The sequence below is a fragment of the Acipenser ruthenus genome, chromosome 28 (assembly GCF_902713425.1).
Source record: "Acipenser ruthenus chromosome 28, fAciRut3.2 maternal haplotype, whole genome shotgun sequence".
NCBI lineage: Eukaryota > Metazoa > Chordata > Actinopteri > Acipenseriformes > Acipenseridae > Acipenser > Acipenser ruthenus.
This window is the reverse complement of record NC_081216.1, coordinates 2,691,265-2,710,095: the sequence shown is the minus strand read 5'-3', so window position 1 is coordinate 2,710,095 and position 18,831 is coordinate 2,691,265. Positions and strand designations below refer to the sequence as shown.

Sequence of the window (18,831 nt, the reverse complement as noted above, 5' to 3'; positions counted from 1 at the left end):
ATATCTTAATTATGAGGTGGTCTTTTTCACGGAGGTGGTCTTAAAGCCACCGCTGTGGTTTAATGTTTGATTTCACTTTTTTTTAACTTGGAGCGCAGTGGCCCTAAACACTTACTTTTTCCGCACTCCTGGTCTTAAAAAACTGAACCGATGAGACCGGTACTTCAGATCCAGGCTGAAGTAGTTAATTACACTCTCTAGAACCCGACACCTTGACCAATCGGACGCTGCCTTGCTTTCCCAGGCACTCCACAGCCCCCGAAGGGAGCGAGTCACATGATCTGCTCAACAGCCTCATCAAGCAGGAGTTTGTGGAGTGGGTTCTTAACAAAGCCAGCTAAGAAAGGTGAGGAGGGCAGGTGAGGAGTGCCGTTACCGTAACCCTGTGTTTAAATGTCCGGAAACGAACCTTTCAGTGACAGGGAGTAGCCTGCTATTCGAGATGCAATGATTTATTGATCCCCATGGCTACTGTTTTGCCTAAACATTAATTGATCAGTTATTGGTCCTGGAACCTCGCCTATTTATCAGGTATACTGTAAAGCCATACATATTTGGGACCAAAATATTTGGCGAACCAAACCCATAAAACCTGTTTTGCTCCAGAAATGTTAGCGACCTGTTGCAATATAAGATGTATGTATTAGTGGAATTTGATATTCGTGCCGAATATCATTGCTTTTTTTTTTTCATACGCCAAAACGCACAATAAAAAGCTTGCAGCAATGTATGGCTTTACAGTATTTGAAAGCTGTTTTGCTTCTTGCGTTTTCAGCATTTATTTTTCTCAATGATAAATCATCAGGTTATTTTTTTTTTTACTCGATTGACAAACATTTTTCTCATTTTACCCGCTATGGTATTATGCATATTTAACAGGCAATAACCAATAAAGCTCAGAGTCATGTCGACCTTCCAATACAAGAACCCGCACCACTCTGCCCCCTAGCGGATGAGATAAACACCACTTTTGTTCCAGATGTGTTTTCTCTGTATTCCCTTCACTGGAGGCACAGTGCAGAAGGGCTTACTCGACACCAAGCAGAAAATGAGTTGAATAAATACATCTGCCTTTTTTTTTTTTTTCAGAGCTCAATGATGTCACCCTTCAGCGCCAGCTGGATCCTCCAATCAGAAGAGAGCAGAGTAGTCGATATGACAAACCGATTGACTCAAAGTTCTTGATTTTTAGATTTTAATTAATTCTATTGTAAATACAGCATGGAAAATGTACATGTAAAATAAATCAGTGATGAAATCAAATAAAACTACATATCACTTTTATTTTTGTGTGTCGTAATGTGTGCGAGAGTTCTTGTTTTATTCATAAATAATGAATTGGTAATTTGAACTCCTAAATGTACTGAAAAGACACAATTAAACACACACTCTCACACCACGCAATTAAACACACACACGCAGACCATCAAACCACCTAATTTAACACACACACAAACACACTGCAATTAAACACAGCCACTATGCAATTAAACACACACACTTGCACCATCCAATCACACACACACAGACACCCCGCACTCAGCAACACTGCCAGGTGGAAACTACACACGGACAATTGTTAAACCCTTTTCAGCCAGTCATTTATTTTTCATTATGGTTACACAGATATGACTTCTTCCACAGACCCCTGATCATCACCAGTCCTGGACGAGCTAATGTCACCTGAGGCCAGGCAGTCCAAGACTAGCACTGATCCGGATCTATCAAACCCGCTCACTGTGTCCCAACAACCAGGCATCATCACAGGAATAACTGCCAGGAACAGAAGCCTCTTTCAGGCATGAAATTAAAGAAAGCAGAAGGATGGCATTCAGGATTGCTGTGGATAGTTAAGAGGGAGAGGCCTCCCTATTTAACAGAGAGCTCCCTAATGGGCAGAATACAGGGATGGGAATAAGACTCCCATTGCATAGCGGTCTGATCGACTGCTGGTTTTACTGGGAGTTTAATAAGACACATGCACACAAGCTTGCTAGCTAGACACACTGGGGCTAATCAAGCTGGTAGTAAAACCTGGAATGGGTGAAACTGCTATGCAACAGGAGTCTTATTGCCATATAATATATAATATTGTCCTTGATGTCTGATTTATGGAACACCATATATATATATATATATATATCTATCTATCTATATATATATATATATATATATCTATCTATCTATCTATCTATCTATCTATCTATCTATCTATCTATCTATCTATCTATATATATATCTATCTATCTATATCTATATCTATATCTATATCTATATCTATATATATATATAAACTTACCTGTTGCCTAACTACAAAAATCACAAGTTAGGCATTTAATTTTGTTATCATGAACATTACATTTTTGTTTGCATCAACATTCTCATTAATATTATTATTCTGTACTCCTTAACAAATCATACAACAATAATAACTCATAAGAACAAAACAGAGAAGTTTGAAACGTTCTCTCGGGATTCTCTGGAGGGGTCCATGTTCCTGCTCTTTGGTTGTGGTGGTTGCTGTTGTAGCCACAAGGGGGCGTGTTCCTGTGCGCTCCGATCCAGATTCCGCAAAGTAGAGAGAGAGAGAGAGAGAGAGAGAGAGAGAGAGAGCGAGAGCCCTTGCGTTTGAGACGCTGCCGGTCTTTGAAAATAAGCAGAAACGTCTTCCTGTGGCTGCCAGCTGCTTTTAGAACGCTACAAACCTCACGGAAATCATTCCAGAAATATCTCTTCTGGAATCCTCTAGAACACTCTAGAACGCTGACAGCCTGAACCATTCGGGAACCCCAGCACAGTCTTTGTAATAAACATTTTTATTTATTCCATTATTATCATTTATATGTATGCATTTATTTAAATCACCGAACTCCGCACTGAAGCTTATAGCGATCATTTGGAAGGAGTAGCTTCCCAAAAAAAAAAAAAAAAAAAATTGTCTCCTACGGAAAAGGGTTAGAAAAAGCTGGAACTTCGCGTCTCTTACGAAAAGAGTTCTGTTCCAGAGTTTCTCTCCCTCTCCCTCTAGGGCTGGGAGCTGCCCTGGCTGTCGGGGTCGGTCCCTGTGGAACTGGAGTCCGAGTCCGTGTCCACATCCTTCACCTGGCTCTGGCATTTCTCCTTCACGCGCTGCTGGATGGCTGTGATCCGGGTCAGCAGGTTCTGGTAGTCAAAGTGCCCTCTCTTCTCACCGAAAGGATCCTTTATATATTAAAAAAAAAAAAAAAAAAAAAATGAGTTAACAGTTAATCAGTTACTTTTCTTCTAGTATGGTATCCCACATTCGTCTGATTTTCACATATAAGCAGCAATAAACTTTTCCAATAAATGTTCAGATTTTATACAAATAACACTTTGTAAGTGAAACAAATCTGCTTGGAACCGTACACTCAAACAATAACGGATCTCTGATCAGTCACCTGGTTTAACAGAATCATTATCAAACAATCACAGCATGGAAGAGGCTGTGCGGTCTGGTGGTTAAAGAAAAGGACTTGTAACCAGGAGGTCAAATCCCGGCTGACTCACTCTGTGTGACCCTGAGCAAGTCACTTAACCTCCTTGTGCTCCGTCTTTCGGGTGAGACGTTGTTGTAAGTGACTCTGCAGCTGATGCATAGTTCACACACCCTAGTCTCTGTAAGTTGCTTTGAAACTTGCTATTGAATTGCTAAGCTTTGCTGCGGCTCTGGTCGGTTACCTGCATGCTCTGCCCCTGCAGGTGAAGGCGCTCCTTGCAGACTCCCTCGTAGAAATCATAGTACTCCAGAAAGGACTTCTCCATCACACTCCTGCAGCACAGAGAGAGACGCACACGCACACACAGAGTGAGAGACAGACGCACACAGCACCAAGACAAATATTCCTCTAATCTAACCAAGGCTTCAAGAATATTCAAATACTTAAAATCGTAACACACTGATAAATCGGTTCTAAAGTAAGCAAGGCAAAACGTATATGAAGCTCAGTCAAGCATATGAACGCGTGTGCGCTGGTGAAGACACTACCGGCCAAAACGATTGCCTGGCTTCCCTGCATAAAATACTGAAAATAGCTTGGGAAACAATTAGTTTTGGACACAAATATATTTTTCATTGAACATTTTTTCCCCATTGCTTTAAATGGGGGAATAAAATGCCATATGAGGCTATTATGCATTTGCATCTTTCATATGTCCCAATATCTATCTATCTATAGAAAGACTAGAATATTTTTTTTTCATCCGTCCCCATATGAGGTCCCATGCATGAAAGGGTTAACGTGGTTTCTTATAAATCTTGCCTTGGAGTTCTGAAGTTACTGATCATAAAGACGCACTAAAGGCACACTGCTCTGAACGCTGGGGGGGCTGAAGGGGTGGGGTGGGGGGGGCTCACCACAGGGCCTCGGGGCAGGGGCACTTCCCGTCCAGCATGTCGCTCACCGCCACCCTCATGGTCTCGTGGCGGATGCACTCGTTGTAGTTCTTGCTGTCCCCGGGGTGCCTCTCCTGCACGCACACAGCAAAGGAGGGAGGGAGCCAGGGTAAAGAGCTACACAATCACATTCTCTCACTATTTATTTATAAATGTATTTTGCGCAGGGCTGTGTGGAGCTGTTTGGGGCTGTGGGGAGCTGTGTGGAGTTGCGGGGATCTCTGTGGACCTGTGGGGGGTTGTGTGGAGCTGTGGGGTGCTGTGTGGAGCTCTGTGGAGCTGTGGGGGGCTGTGTGGAGCTGCATTGGGCTGTGGGGGGCTGTGTGGAGCTGCGTGGGGTTTAGGGGGGCTGCATGGGGCTGTGTGGGGCTGTAGGGTGCTGCGAGGGGCTGCATTGGGCTGTGTGGAGCTGCATGGGGCTGCGTGGGGCTGTGGGGAGCTGCAAGGTGCTGTGTGGAGCTGCGTGGGGCTGTATGGAGCTGCATGGGGTTGTGGGGTGCTGCGAGGGGCTGTGTGGAGCTGTGGGGTGCTGTGTGGAGCTGCATTGGTCTGTGGAGGGCTGTGTGGAGCTGCGTGGGATTGAGGGGGGCTGTGTGGGGCTGTGGGGTGCTGCGAGGGGCTGCAGTGGGCTGTGTGGATCTGTGTGGGGCTGCGAGGGGCTGTGAGGAGCTGTGGGGTGCTGCGTGGGGCTGTGTGGGGCTGTGTGGGGCTGTGGGGAGCTGCATTTGGCTGTGGGGGGCTGTGTGGAGCTGTGTGGGGTTGAGGGGGGCTGCATCGGGCTGTGGGGTGCTGTGAGGGGCTGTGTGGAGCTGTGGGGAGCTGCGTGGGGCTGTATCCTTGTCCCGGTTACCTGCTCGAAGCCGGGCTCGTTGTGGTACGGGTTCTCTGTCATCAGGGACTGGATGGAGATGAGCACCGAGGAGATGCTCTGAGCCGGGCTCCAAGCGGGGCCGGTCCACGTCCTGCACAACACGGAAGGGAACAGTCAGGAACACAGAACCACACAGAACAGCACAGAACACATGGAATCAATCCATCAATCCCTTTATTTACCCAGGTTAAAAAAAAAAAAAGAAAAAAGAAAAACCATTTAGAGCAAGTTCTCATTTTACAAAGGCGACCTGGACAAGGCGGCTCAAACTGCAGCAAAGACCACATACAAAAACACCCAGGAACACAGAATCCCGCAGGAACACACACAGAGACACGCAGAATGCAATGATCTGAAATCGTAATTCAATACCATTAACAGCAGCTCCCCTCTTACCCCAGGATGCTGAGGCAGATCTTGCCGTTGCGGTAGAAGTTGGGGTTGAATCGCACTGTTTTGTTGCCCGTGGTCATGAGCTTCACCCTGGGGGGGTGGATGGGGTAGTCGGGGGGGCAGCGGAACAGGAAGAGGAAGAATCCGCCCTCGTAAGGGGTATCAAAGGGGCCCGTGATCAGGGCATGGATCTGCAGAAAAATCAAAATCACAGACAGTAAAACTAATTATCCAAACCCTTCTGTATGGATATTGTTGTACTGTTTGAATTACAACTATTTTTTGGAGTAGCCAGACTATTTGTTTTTTGGATGGGGGGGGGGGGGGGGGGGGGGATGGTTGTATGAACCGGCAGAAGGTGGTTCCTAGGAGAGGTGATCTCAGGTGATCTCACGGCCATGGACTTGAAGAGGTAGGGACTGCTTGTTCTGAAGTTACTAACACATCTTCAATGGTACGCAGCCGCTCTTCATTGCTTTGTATCTGAATCTATCAGCACACTGTTTGCCAGACATGTCTCCCCTCTCATTGCTGACGTTGCCCATCTACACGGACGCCAGCTCAGAAACTAACTCTCTGATGCCATGAGGGTGCAGGCCTACCACCTCTGTCGCCATGGCAGCTCGTACACTACCTTGCAGCCAGGGCCGGACACTGGAACACCGCTGGTGGATCTGCAGGCTTACCTGCAGCTTTGTTGTTACTGTAACTTCGCTAACAGTATTATCCTGTGATTGCATCCTGTACTGTCTTTGGATTTGCTTTGTGCCTGAAAAGAACTCATTTGATTGAAGATTACCTGAAGAAGACTGACTTACTACTGTTAAGAAAACGAACCTTACACCTCTGTTATCTGAACAAGCCCCCTGTCCTGTTGCAGGGATGGTAATAAGACTCCCATTGCATAGCGATTTGATCCATTCTTGGTTTTACTAAGAGTTCAATAAGACACAATAACAACAACAACAATAATAATAATAATAATAATAATAATAATAATAATAATAATAATAATAATAATAATAATAATATAGAACAGCAGATGGGCTACAGTGAATTATAAGGTTATAATTGCATCAAGGGGTTCTGGTAGCACCATAAACCCCGAGAACGAAGCTGGTTGGTAAAGTCATATAGGCGATGTGTCGTCAAGCTGTTTAATTATGACCTTTTGACTGATTGTACTTATCCACATATTATGATAATGCACATTTATAAATAATAATTATATTTAACCAGATTTCTAAACGTGACCCCCCCCCTCCTCTCCCTCGCCATTACCTTAGTCATGTCATGAGGGTCTGGAACCACAAACATGCCTGGGGGGGGGTCCTTGTAGATTGACATGATGTCTCTGCAAAGAGAAATGAGACACAAGGTCAGCAGCAGCATTTGGAGACAGACACACAGCGCGGGCTCAGAACTGCTCAGTGAAAGAACCCTTTTAACAGCACGCTCAGTTCCGCTGCGCTCGCCTGATTTAAATACCGGCGTAAATAAATACCGCCGCCCTTGAACCGTACATGCGTTTACTTTTGAATATTCGTCCATATACGCCGGTCACCGTCCCATTCATAGATTAATAGGCTTCTCGTGGTTATAATTACAAGAATTACCGTGCCTTTCAGAAAACAGAAAGCGAAAGCTGTAATCTATCACTAATTTTAAATGCGACTCGCTGAAACTAATACTGCAAATAGTATTAATATTTATCGACCTGTTCAATTCTGTGGAGTAAAAATACATTACTGTAAAAAGTAACGACCAATAGGTAAAAATTAAAGCACATTTTTTAAAAATAATTACTCAAAACTTAATAGGGCTGTAAAACTGCATCACATGGTTTTGGCTATCATTAATATTACTAATATTCAGATTGTTTTTATTTTTAGGGCAACTTTAATGTTTACTTGTGCCTGTTAAAAAATAAATACTACTACTAATATCTAAAAAAATATATCACACATAGTTGAGTGAGCAGGAAGTGTAAATTGGTTTTGGTCGTGAACATAAATAAACATCTGACACATACTGTCTGTTGTGAAGATAGAGCCTGCAATTAAAGAGGTGAAACCGGATACGTGTTAACGCCTTTAAAATGACATCGTGGTCGCTGACAGTGACCCTGTCATTACTGTATATATGTCCTAGTTCAATTTAAACCGCATTGCTTAAAGTTGATTATTATGGGATATATACTGTCCTCGTACTGTGCACATCAAAACACGATTAGTTCTATGTTTGCGTGTAATAAATACATACGATGATGACATATTTACCTTTTGATCCTCAGTATACACTGCTGGGACGCTTTCTCGCTATCCCAGTCCGTGCTAATGGTCGGGTCCCAGAACGCGGAGTGAAGCTGGGAAAGCAAACCCGCTCCGGCCACGGACCCGGAGACGGTGTGCAAACCTGTGGCTATATTCGGGGTGTTAGTCCCGGTGATGCCTAAACCGATGCTGGGGATCGCTGAGGCGACGGCGTTACCGACGCCGGAAGAGGGGGCTATGGCAGTACCCACCGCCGTGTCGAGGACACCAATGGCAGTACCGAAACCCGGGGACACGTCCCCAATGGTACCGGTAACACTCGAACCAGCAGCAGGCACGAAACCGTGCCCAGACACAGCTGCAGTGGAGGCCGTCCCGGCGGAGTTACCGGCACCCGGCGCCAGTGAATTCCCGAAGCTCGGCAGAAACGGAGTTAAGAGGGTTCCGGCGGTGCCGCCGCCACTGACGACGATTCCCGCAGAGGCGGCGGCGGTAGCAGGACCGGCTATAAGCTGATGAGACGGCGCTTCCCCAGCACTGTCCGCCATGTTTCTCAATTCTTTTTTTTTTTCTCTCCCTCTCTGCCAGTCTTTCTCTCTGAGGGAGGGGATATGATCTCAAAAGAATAAGAGGACTTATAGCGTTATATTAGACAGAGCGGACAGTTTCTCGTTCGGGCTAATAATAATAACAATTAATTATTATTATTATTATTATTATTATTATTATTGTTGTTGTTGTTGTTGTTGTTGTTGTTGTTGTTGTTGTTGTTGTTGTTGTTGTTGTTGTTGTTGTTGTTGTTGTGCGCAGATTCGGAACACGGAAGACAGTAGCAGGCTGTTGACAGGCGCCCTGTGTAAATTCATCTCTCTCAGCCTCGATGTTTTGTTTTCCCCGAGTCACTTCCTTCTATCGTTGGAGACTGAAGTGGTTGCACTGCCACCTTGCGGGAAAAGCCGGCACTTCATCCCGATTTGACTTGCGTATCTGTATTTACGAATGTACCAGCTTTACTTTTTTTTTTTTTAAAACGTCTTCTCATTTTGTTGATCATTAATGAACATTTCTGTACTGTGGGTTGTTGTCGAGCGATTGAAAACGAGACATTTTGTGTTTGAATTGAAAGTGATAGTCTCGAGGAGTCGAATGGATCAAAGTTCAAGTATATTTTCCTCTAGAGGAATTATCACTTTTTGACGTCACAACTGTGGTATTATGTCTTTTTTTCTCGAATGGCTCAGGATGCAAATATAGCCTCATCCATGTGTTATATATATATATATATATGTATGTATGTGTGTGTATATATATATATATATATATATATATATATATATATATATATATATATATATATATATATAATAAAGGTTTTTAAAAAGTGGACTATGCCCCACACAAGGCTATCGTGCAAATGTGTTAATTAAACTACATTAAAAAGCAAGGTTACACATAAACAAACCCTGGCTGGGCTCACAAATGTGGACATGACACTAGATGTGTTTAATCATATCAAATTACTTTTTTTTTTTTTGTATATCTATATTGTAACTTTAGGGCAGAGGTGTCCAATCACAGCCCTGGAAGATTTGTCCAGTCCTGTCCTGGAGGATTAGTCCACTCTTGGACTTGGATAGATATAAATTAAGTACTTTGGTGAAGCAGGGGGCAAACTCAGTTCCTGGAGGGCCGCAGCGTCTTCTGGCTTTCGTTCCATCACTAGCTCTAAATTATTTAATTGCTCTAATTATTTGATTAATTGGACACATTTAACACTTCTCTCCAGGCCTCAAAATGTTTTCAGAGGTCGTGTGCCTTGAATCAAATGGATTTTCTGAATCATCAGCTGTAAAAGACCTTGAAAAAATAATAAATATGCCCAATTGAACACACAATTAGATCAATGATGTTAATTGAGAGCTGAAGTTGGAATAAAAACCAGAAGACTGGAGTTTGAGACCATGGAGTTAAAGGTATCATGTGACAGTGAATCAGACTTTCAGCGTTTGAAGAGAAAACTGCTGGGACTGAACATGATTCAGCAGAGGGTCTAGCAATTTCAAAGCAGGACCTTAACTTATTAAACAATTAACCACAACCAGTATTAGCATGCCCCTTTTTTAAAATAAATAAAATAATAAAGAAATGTATTTGGGTAATTCACCATTCGACCAGGCTTAACAGCACATTGTGAAAGTCTAGTGTTTTTTGCATTGCAAGTATTTTTGATGTGCAAGTCAGATTTAAAAAAAAAAAAAAAAAAAAAAAAAAGGAAGGACTGCATTTGGTATTCGATGTGGACGATGGAGACCAAAATAAAACAACCAATCTGTGGATCCTTCTCTGTGAAAAAAACAAAACAAAAAAAAACACACACACAACCACACCTAAACCCGGGGCTGGTTTGGCAAAGCACTGCTAGCACATAGCAGGTTTTCTAACTAAGAAGCAACCAAATATTTAAGTTTAAAAATTATATATATTAACGTAACAAAGTTTAGTAAAACTCCACAACTACATATTTTTTACAGAAGTGAATTGGATTTAGCAGACTAGAACCTGGAACAGTATTGTGAAACTAGTCCAATTACCATTAACCTTAAATACCTTACCTAAGCTTGTATTACATTCGTGAAACCAAACATTAAAAGTTTCAATGCACCAAGGAGCAGGTCAGAGCTGGGGGCTTATTGCAGAACCACTTCCATCGCCGTTTCACACCCCCCTCCTTCGATTGTGTTTGCAATCAATCTAAACAGTGTAGCCCCCCACCCTCCAAATTGAAAGTCTATTTTCTCCAGGTCTGCTTTTACCTGTGAAACAAAGAGTCTGTCTGGAAAGTCTAAGTGCCAGCACTGGACACTTCATAAATCTACCTCAACTCTGCCAGCCCCACCTACTCCACACTTCCAGACGGACGGTAGGCAGGGTTGAAAGGCTGGTCAAAGGCATTACATTAACAAATGGCTTAACACATTACTCTCTCTCTCTCCAAAACCACCACCAGAAGCTTGAAGAATTCAAATGTCTTTTCCTTTGTGATCAAGTGCTTAATTGCTTCCAGTTAGAGATATACAATTGCAGAAGTTAAGTGTTCTGTATGATGCAGTCAGTCCACATGTTTTGAGTGAATGTTAACTGGTCACAGCTCTCTCAAACTCCTTGAAATAAAGATACAAAAACACCATTTCAGGTTATCCACCCCTCACCTTTATTTTAGACATTTTTGCCTAAAACCGATTAGCAAGATCTTTACATAAAACTTTGAGAAAAACAAAAGCAAAGTTATTAAACTTTGTTTTGAAAACAAAACTAATGGAATGGCGATGCCACGGCCTCATGAGCTGCACATCCAAGTTCCAACCCCCCCAGGGGACCGGGGAGGGAGGGGGGGGGGGGGGGCTGCCCTCAGGGGCCATAACCTCCACCCTGGACCCCCCCCGAAGGTGTATGGAAAAGAGGGAGGGGTTTACATAGCAAACAGGATGAGGAACGCAACCATCAAACAGAAGAGACCCATCGCTTCAGACAAGGCAAAGCCCAGGATAGCATAGGAGAAGAGCTGCTGCTTCAGCGAAGGATTCCTGTGGGGAGTGGAAAAAAAAAAGGAAGGAATCAATCGTCTGGCCAGGTTGACAGAACATTGTGAAAGCCCAATGGTTTCTGCTTCAAGTAATTGATGTACAAATCACATAATAAATAATAATTCTATGTGGAGGACGGAGACCAAAACTACAGTAGACTGCCGTTAACCCATGCAGTTGAATAAAGTGAATTATCAAAATGTATTCGTGCAGAAACCATCTGATCGATGTGGAAGTTGGTATTTGTGTACTTTATTAGTGAGGAAAATCTGTGCAGATGCAAGAAAACTATTATAAACTGTAACCCACAAACATGTCAGTAGTATAATTATTATTTTTAAATTATTTGATTGTTAATGAAGTACAGGTTTGAAAGCAGCTGCTAAAACACTGTAGCCAATTGGAGGGAGTGGAGCATGTCGGAATGTTGGTGCTATCTGAGCTCCGATTGGCTGCGGGGGTGGGGAATGTAGCTCACCTGGCGTATCCGATGATCAGGCTCCCGAACACGGTCCCAATGCCAGCTCCTGACCCGGCCACGCCCACGGTGGCGGCTCCTGCTCCGATGAACTTGGCGGCCGTGTCGATGTCCCGGGAGACTGCGCTGGTCTGGAACCCGCGGCTCAGGATCTGCAGGGCAGCGGCATCGCTGTGCAGCACCAGGGACTGGAGGGGGGGTCAGAGACAGGGACATCAGCCATGAAGCAGACGCCTTTATCCAAAGCAACTTAGGAGACAAGCAGGTTGAATTGCTGCTGCAGAGTCACTTGCATGAGACGTAAAACCCAACTCTGCAGCAGCAGCTGATGCATACTTCCACCCCTCGTCTCCAAGTCGCTTTGGAGATCTCTCTCTCCACTGGAAGTAGTCAAACTAAATTCAGGGATGGAAACAAGACCTATTGCATAAGTTTGATTCATTCCTGGTTTCACGAAGTTTAACGAAGACCACACCAGGGCTAAACAAGCTTGTAGTAAAGCCTAGAACGGGTTGAACTGCTACGCAATAGGAGTCTTATTGCTTTCCCTGTAAATCAAGGGCTTCAAGCCTCAATCCTGGGGACCCCCTGTGCCTGCTGGTTCTCATTCCAACTGAGCTCTCAATTACTTAACTAGACCCTTAATTGGACAGATAATTTGCTTAATTAGACCTTTTTACTTTTCTCTCAACTCCTACAAAAAAGTTGCAGAATTCAAGTTCCTTCTAAAATGTTATAGCTAACTTGAAATCTGCAACTATTTAAAAAGCTTAAAACAAATACAAAAATGGTCTAATTAAGCAAATTCAGTTCAATTAAGGGTCTAGTTAAAGTAATTGAAAGCTCAGTTGGAACAAAAACCTGCAGACCCAGGGGGAGTTTGAGAAGCCCTGCGGTAAACGAATGCCGTGTTTGCACAGCAGACTGAAGGCCCCACAGTCAGTGAAGTATCTTACCTGTTCAATCTTGGCTTCTGGTCTGTTGAACACAGACACAGATACTGGCCTTGCCAGAGCCCTGGATCCACTGCGGAGCTGAAACGAAAAAAATAAAACACGACAAGTTTGAGAGCCCAGACACCAAGGGTGATGGAGAGTCTTTAAGCTCTGTAATAGACAGACATTCTTATCAGATTGTTCATGGGAGGCGAAGTAGAAATCTTTTGTAAATCGTGACCTGGACAAGCGCAAGGACTGCGGTACAGATCATACTGCTACCTGTACATCGCGTGGTCCAGTGGTTAAAGAAAAGGGTTTGTAACCAGGGGGTCCAGGGTTCAAATTCCAGCTCACTCACTGACTCGCTGTGTGGGACCCTGAGCAAGTCACTTAACCTCCTTGTGCTCAGTCTTTCAGGTGAGACATAGTTGTAAGTGACTCTGCAGCCGATGCATAGTTCACACACCCTAGTCTCTGTTAGTCACCTTAGGAGTCTAAATAAATACCTCTACCAGCCACTAGTTCTCTCACCTGTTTCAAACCAGTCTACGAGCCAACATGCGAGACTAATCTGCATTCGTTTCAGTAACTTTTTATACAGGTACAATTTTATTGCGTAGCTAAAACAGTCTATCAAATAAGAGGTGTAGCTCATTGGATCAAGACCCAAAGAGGATTAGAATTAAATAAATAAAAAACAAGACACTTACCACAGCAGGCAAGGTGATGAATTTAGCACAAGCGTACATTGTGGAATTCTAAAAAACACAAAGAGACAGGTAGTTTAGTACATACTTGCTTTTGCACATTATGGAGAGGGACGCACATCTGCCTTCTACAATTCAGTCAGACAGCAAACCCTACGACTGTAGTTAGCAGCTGCCTCCAATTCCAGCCCTCGTCACATACAAGAAAAAATGTAGACAGGAGGCCAGCCGGCCCATCAGCACTCGCCCGGTTCAGATCAGCTGACCAATCTCAACGGTCAAGTGGGGTCTCAAAAGGACCACATTGATATCTTGCTCCACATTACTAGGTAGTCCATTCCATGCCTTCTGTGTGAAGTCCTTCCCTCTGTCCTAACTATAGACCTACAATATCCATGCAACATCCATTGAGGTCATGAGACCACAACGTGCAGCACTGATGAAACAGGGAAAGAGAAAATAAATAAATGTTGTAGTCTTCAATAAAAGAAGCTAGTCTGGTCCAAAAGCATGAGCAACACCCTTACACTTCTAGAAGGCCAGCACTGATCGATCAAGGGTAATCCATCGCGGGCCTTCTTAACAGGCTGGTGCCCTTTAAATGACATTTACCTCGTCTAGGTGAAAACGACGCGCCACAGAATTAAAAGCGCGTCGTGGAAGCGTTTTCAAAAGACCGGACTATGAGGCAGAGGGGAGGGTGCAGTGCTGCCCTTTGTTAGCAATCCCAGCAATGTGCAACCTCTACATCCACGTCAACATCACGGTCTTGCATGCATTAGCTTTTGAAGAGCAAGGCTCTCCAACTGACTTAATTGGTCCAATTTAGTGTACAATTGGAACAAAAACTGGGGTCACCGGCCCTCCAGGACCAGGGTTGGCGCCCCATGGTGTGGAACAAACCGTGACAGTAATACAGCACGGACACAAGGTACAAAGCATAGCAATTAATCTTCCAGCTCGAGAAATCCACAGGTTTCAAAAGGCAAAGTCTGCCCTTTAAAAAAATAAACCGTACATGCCACTGCTGCACAATTTGATACAGGATTGCAAACTGGTGCAAAAGACATGCTACCGTTTTTATATAGTACCGCTGGGTCGTGCAGTCAAGCGAAGAACATCGTACTGCATTCACGCACTAGCGCAACGCCTAAGTGACAGAACCGCTGCAATATTACACATTAATACAATATACTAATTAGTAGATTTTTAGTTAACGTTGACATGGCAGTGTAGGACAGAGGTCAGTTTTAGCAACATGGACTGCGGTAACTGGGTAGCTAGGTTCTGAATATCGGCGCATATAAACTTGAGCTTCGTTTTAAATGTAGTTCAAGGTTTTAAAACCACAGTGTTATATTCACAATGATTTCCCCGAAACCCTTAAGATGGGGTTTGGACACAGCGGCGATTTTCTACCGGTGAAGGTCATCGCTATTAATCTAACTCTGCCGCGGTATCAGAAGCAAAATCCGTATTAAACCGAGAGCTTAGTTATCGAAAACAAAACTAGCAACAAATCAGTTTTAATGCCGTTTAATTAAAATTCAGTTAATATCATTTCAATTAAATAATCGAGATCAGCTGGCACAAGCAGCCAGGCCCGAGTCAGACATTTTGCTAAAGATTAATTACTAGAATATCGCAATGAAAAATAAAAACCGCGGACCCCGACAGTAAAACCGAATATACAGAATTACATACATCATATTTTAAGATTGTTAAGGATAATTCTTCACTAGAAAGGTCACGGACCAACACCGGCGACACAGCAGCAGCACTAGAAATATGCGGCCCATTTGAACCTGCTTTTAAAAGCAAATAAATGACACCAACCTAGTCAGTGACGCCGCCAAGCGGGTTTAATGTAACTAAAAAGGGTCTGAAGCCAATGAAAAACGGGGTAAACTGCAGGATAAGGAAGAATATATTTACCAATCTGGCACTTTTAAATGACAAATAAGACGATCCGGCCTGTGCCCTCTCCTCGCCAGTGCAGTCTCAGTGAACGAGTGACTCGCGGGACTGTCACCTTGCTATTTATAACATCCCCGCCTCGCGCTGTCCTCAACTCCCATTGGCTGCGCTAACAACCCCTCGGCGCACGATTGGTTCAGGCAAGCAACAGTCCCGATGTGTTTTTCTGATTGGACGCTGTCGTGCGTCTGGTTTGCATTCGCGTTTCGATTGGCTGGGATTGCTGCTCATTGGTTCTGATTACTTTAACCTCTCTGAACGTATCCTGGTGTCCTCTGCCCGGATTGGACAGAGGGAAAGAGACACAGAAAGGTCGGCTACAGAGGAAGTCCCGCCCATTACAGCATTGGACAAGATGGTACAGAAGTGAAGGTCGTTTAAAAAAAACTGTGTTCCCGCCACCTTGTGGCTGGGAGGTCTAAATAATAATAATAATAATAATAATAATAATAATAATAATAATAATAATAATAATAATAATGTCGTACTGAACGAGTGTTGAGGATAAGAATCTGTTTTACAAATTAAATACCCTTATATATAGTAATATAACATTAAACACTGTTAAAATATAGAGTAATTAATTATTCACTGCTAAAAGCCACAGTCCGGCGTGGAGTTCTGCGTTACACAGATTTATAATATATGCATGTGTAGCAGGGTGGCGTTGCTTGTCAGGGCTGGTCAGCCGCAGGAAAGCAAACCCAGACCCCGAAGCTGCAGTTTTAAGCGCTACAAAAATTATCCAATCAAAACCCAGCCACTTTCCACACGTGTCCTCGGCAGGGATGGAATTAACCTCAACCCTGCCAAAGTTAAATACGAAACACACCCACGGTATTTACACCGGCGTGTACTCCGTCGTGTCACAGCACGGGCTGGGTTATTAAAATTGCTTTGATTGTTAGCTTTGCTTATACAAGTATACACATATAAAACACTACCATTGTGTACCTGTGCGTGTGCTACACAGCTGATGACACAAGGCACCTCAGTAAAGCTGCAAGGTCACTTTGTAGTTTTCACCCATCCTTTTTCCACGGTTATACTCGGCATAGTTTACCCTGGTTTGCCATGTTAATTAAGAAGTATTTCTCTACCTCTCTGGAAGTTGAAATGAATGCCCAGGGTTTCCCAACCCTGGTCCTGGGGGGACCCCCTGTGTCTGCTGGTTTTCATTCCGGGGAGTCAGTGGCAGACTTTGGTTGATAAGCCCCTGACTGCTGTACGCGTACTACATATCCTTTCACTCGTTTTTTTCTCAATTGTTTTTATTGACTTATTTATTTCTTAGAGCACCTGTTTTTTTTGTTCCAACAGTACTCTAAATTACTTAATTGGACCAATTAAGTGCTTACTAAAAGCTTAATTGGTCCAATTAATTAATTCTCTGTCTTATAGGGTTAAATAAATCTTGCACATTTCTACACCATTGTTTATGTGAGCAAACCCATAACTCAAATGCAAGTTGATGCAAGTTCAATGGTGCAGTGTTGGTTACATTTTTTTTTTTTTTTTTTTTGGTACGTATATTCTCATCTCTGCCACATATAGTATGCCTGATCCTGTTGCAACTTACATAAGATGAAAGGAAATTGTGTGACCTTCCATTTGATAGAAGTTACACGCATGCAGCACAATCTATGCAGCAGTTACACAAACATAAATGAAAACAGTGATAAACAGACGGAAACAGTGATGCGTGATGCCGCCATGAGAAAAGTACTGTTGCGTTGTTGAGATATACTAGTAGTAGGGGTCGCACTTTTACACACAATATAATCTCTGTTTAGAGCCATTTCGTGCATGAAAAACAACTACAATCTCATATTTTTTTTTTAAAAAGAATAATATCTTCCTTTCTTTCATTATTTCTTTTCTTTTTCTGTTTCAATGTTTATATTCTAATTATAATCTAATCTAACACAATCAGCCACTCAGATGAATCAATCACACGAGCATGTCTGGTTTGTGTCCCAGTTTCAGCGGCGCTCTGTCAAACGCCCGACCCAAGGCCCGCAAGCCTGGGACTCGTCATGCTAAAGACAGCCAGACTCCGACGCTTGCAGCCGGCGAGACGTGTGATATGAAGCGGGCCACATGTTGAGAGGCGCTGACACTCGAGAAAGTCGTAATACTGTCAGGCTGTATGCAGACCGGGTCTTTGCAACGTAACCGTTCTGTATTTCATTTTATAATAAAAAGCTGCAGTAAATCTAGTTACCCGGGTTGTTCGGATCAGGGGACTATTAGGTATGTACTAGTATTAGCTGTAGTGGAATATAAACGGTGCGCATTATGTAATGCATCTTGCATTATTATTATTATGAGGCTACAGTTACAGAAGCACCTGCCAACCGAGAGCTCGGTACCAAGCAAAAAAATTATAATAGAATACACACGGGTCAGACCACCAGATAAACATCAGGGATGAACCACACGCGTCATTTGAAATTACCAAGTGTGTGCAACATATGTTATGTTTTTTTTTTCTTCTTCCAATTTCTCTTTTTTTTGTCCATCCCGTATGTTAATCTCATTTCCATGGTCCTGGAACATAAATGTTACGCTGTTAAAATTACATTATCAAGGGCGCTCTCTCTCTCTCTCTCTCTCTCTCTCTCTCTCTATATATATATATGGACACACACACAATATACATGAAGGGGCCGCAGTATTGTATATCCTCCAGCAGGGGGCGCTAAGTCACCACGTTAAACTCTTCCCTTTTAGTTGATGCAATGCGTTACATTTAAGCAATGTATTAAACACATAAGGGATATAAACGGTGGCGGATCTAAATACCGCCTAAAATAGTGGTAGTGAAACCGAGTGCTCTGTTTCAACCCCCCCCCCCCCCCCTTCTTCTTCACCTGTCTTCTAATCTTCAATGGCATGTCTGGAGATGCACTTAGCAGCGTCTTCCATTGCTTGCAGTTTATTAAGAAAAGCGATCGGCTTTGTTTGAAGTTCACAGCCAAGCGGTTTTAAATACCGATAAATTTTTTTTTAAAGTCCTGAGGTTATTCTTCTTCTCGCCACATGGGGCAGTCGTGTACCATTTCTTTTTCTTTCGCCTATCCTTTCTGTTGTAGTTCTGAGGTATTATTATCTATTTCTTAGCAGACGCCCTTATCCAGGGCGACTTACAATTGTTACAAAATATCATAATACACAATATCACATTACAGAATAT

At 43.3% G+C, this 18,831-nt stretch overlaps 2 protein-coding genes across 2 annotated transcripts; both read right to left on the bottom strand.

Annotated features, from left to right (window-relative positions):
* Positions 1-1,584: 1,584 nt before the first annotated feature.
* Positions 1,585-8,908, bottom strand: LOC117434695 (ubiquitin-conjugating enzyme E2 Z-like). The gene is made up of 7 exons (XM_034057310.3): positions 7,958-8,908; positions 6,960-7,032; positions 5,682-5,869; positions 5,265-5,376; positions 4,376-4,488; positions 3,700-3,790; positions 1,585-3,201 (listed from the first exon to the last, which is right to left on the bottom strand). The coding sequence occupies exons 1-7, from the start codon at positions 8,497-8,499 to the stop codon at positions 3,025-3,027; spliced, it is 1,296 nt and encodes a 431-aa protein (XP_033913201.3). The 5' UTR covers positions 8,500-8,908; the 3' UTR covers positions 1,585-3,024.
* Positions 8,909-11,138: 2,230 nt separating this feature from the next.
* LOC117434602 (ATP synthase F(0) complex subunit C3, mitochondrial-like) lies at positions 11,139-15,730 on the bottom strand. Its single transcript, XM_034057187.3, has 5 exons — positions 15,594-15,730; positions 13,662-13,709; positions 12,970-13,047; positions 12,014-12,201; positions 11,139-11,535 (listed from the first exon to the last, which is right to left on the bottom strand). The coding sequence occupies exons 2-5, from the start codon at positions 13,698-13,700 to the stop codon at positions 11,421-11,423; spliced, it is 420 nt and encodes a 139-aa protein (XP_033913078.2). The 5' UTR covers positions 13,701-13,709; positions 15,594-15,730; the 3' UTR covers positions 11,139-11,420.
* Positions 15,731-18,831: the final 3,101 nt, after the last annotated feature.

Excerpts from the sequence above, each read along its gene's own strand:
- LOC117434602 (XM_034057187.3), bottom strand. The coding sequence starts at position 13,700 with ATGTACGCTTGTGCTAAATTCATCACCTTGCCTGCTGTG. Across the intron at positions 13,048-13,661 it reads TCATCACCTTGCCTGCTGTG|CTCCGCAGTGGATCCAGGGC; the intron begins GTAAGTGTCTTG and ends TTTTCGTTTCAG. Across the intron at positions 11,536-12,013 it reads CTGATCATCGGATACGCCAG|GAATCCTTCGCTGAAGCAGC; the intron begins GTGAGCTACATT and ends CACTCCCCACAG.
- LOC117434695 (XM_034057310.3), bottom strand. The coding sequence starts at position 8,499 with ATGGCGGACAGTGCTGGGGAAGCGCCGTCTCATCAGCTTATAGCCGGT. Across the intron at positions 4,489-5,264 it reads ACGAGCCCGGCTTCGAGCAG|GAGAGGCACCCCGGGGACAG; the intron begins GTAACCGGGACA and ends GTGTGCGTGCAG. Across the intron at positions 3,791-4,375 it reads CCCTGCCCCGAGGCCCTGTG|GAGTGTGATGGAGAAGTCCT; the intron begins GTGAGCCCCCCC and ends TCTGTGCTGCAG.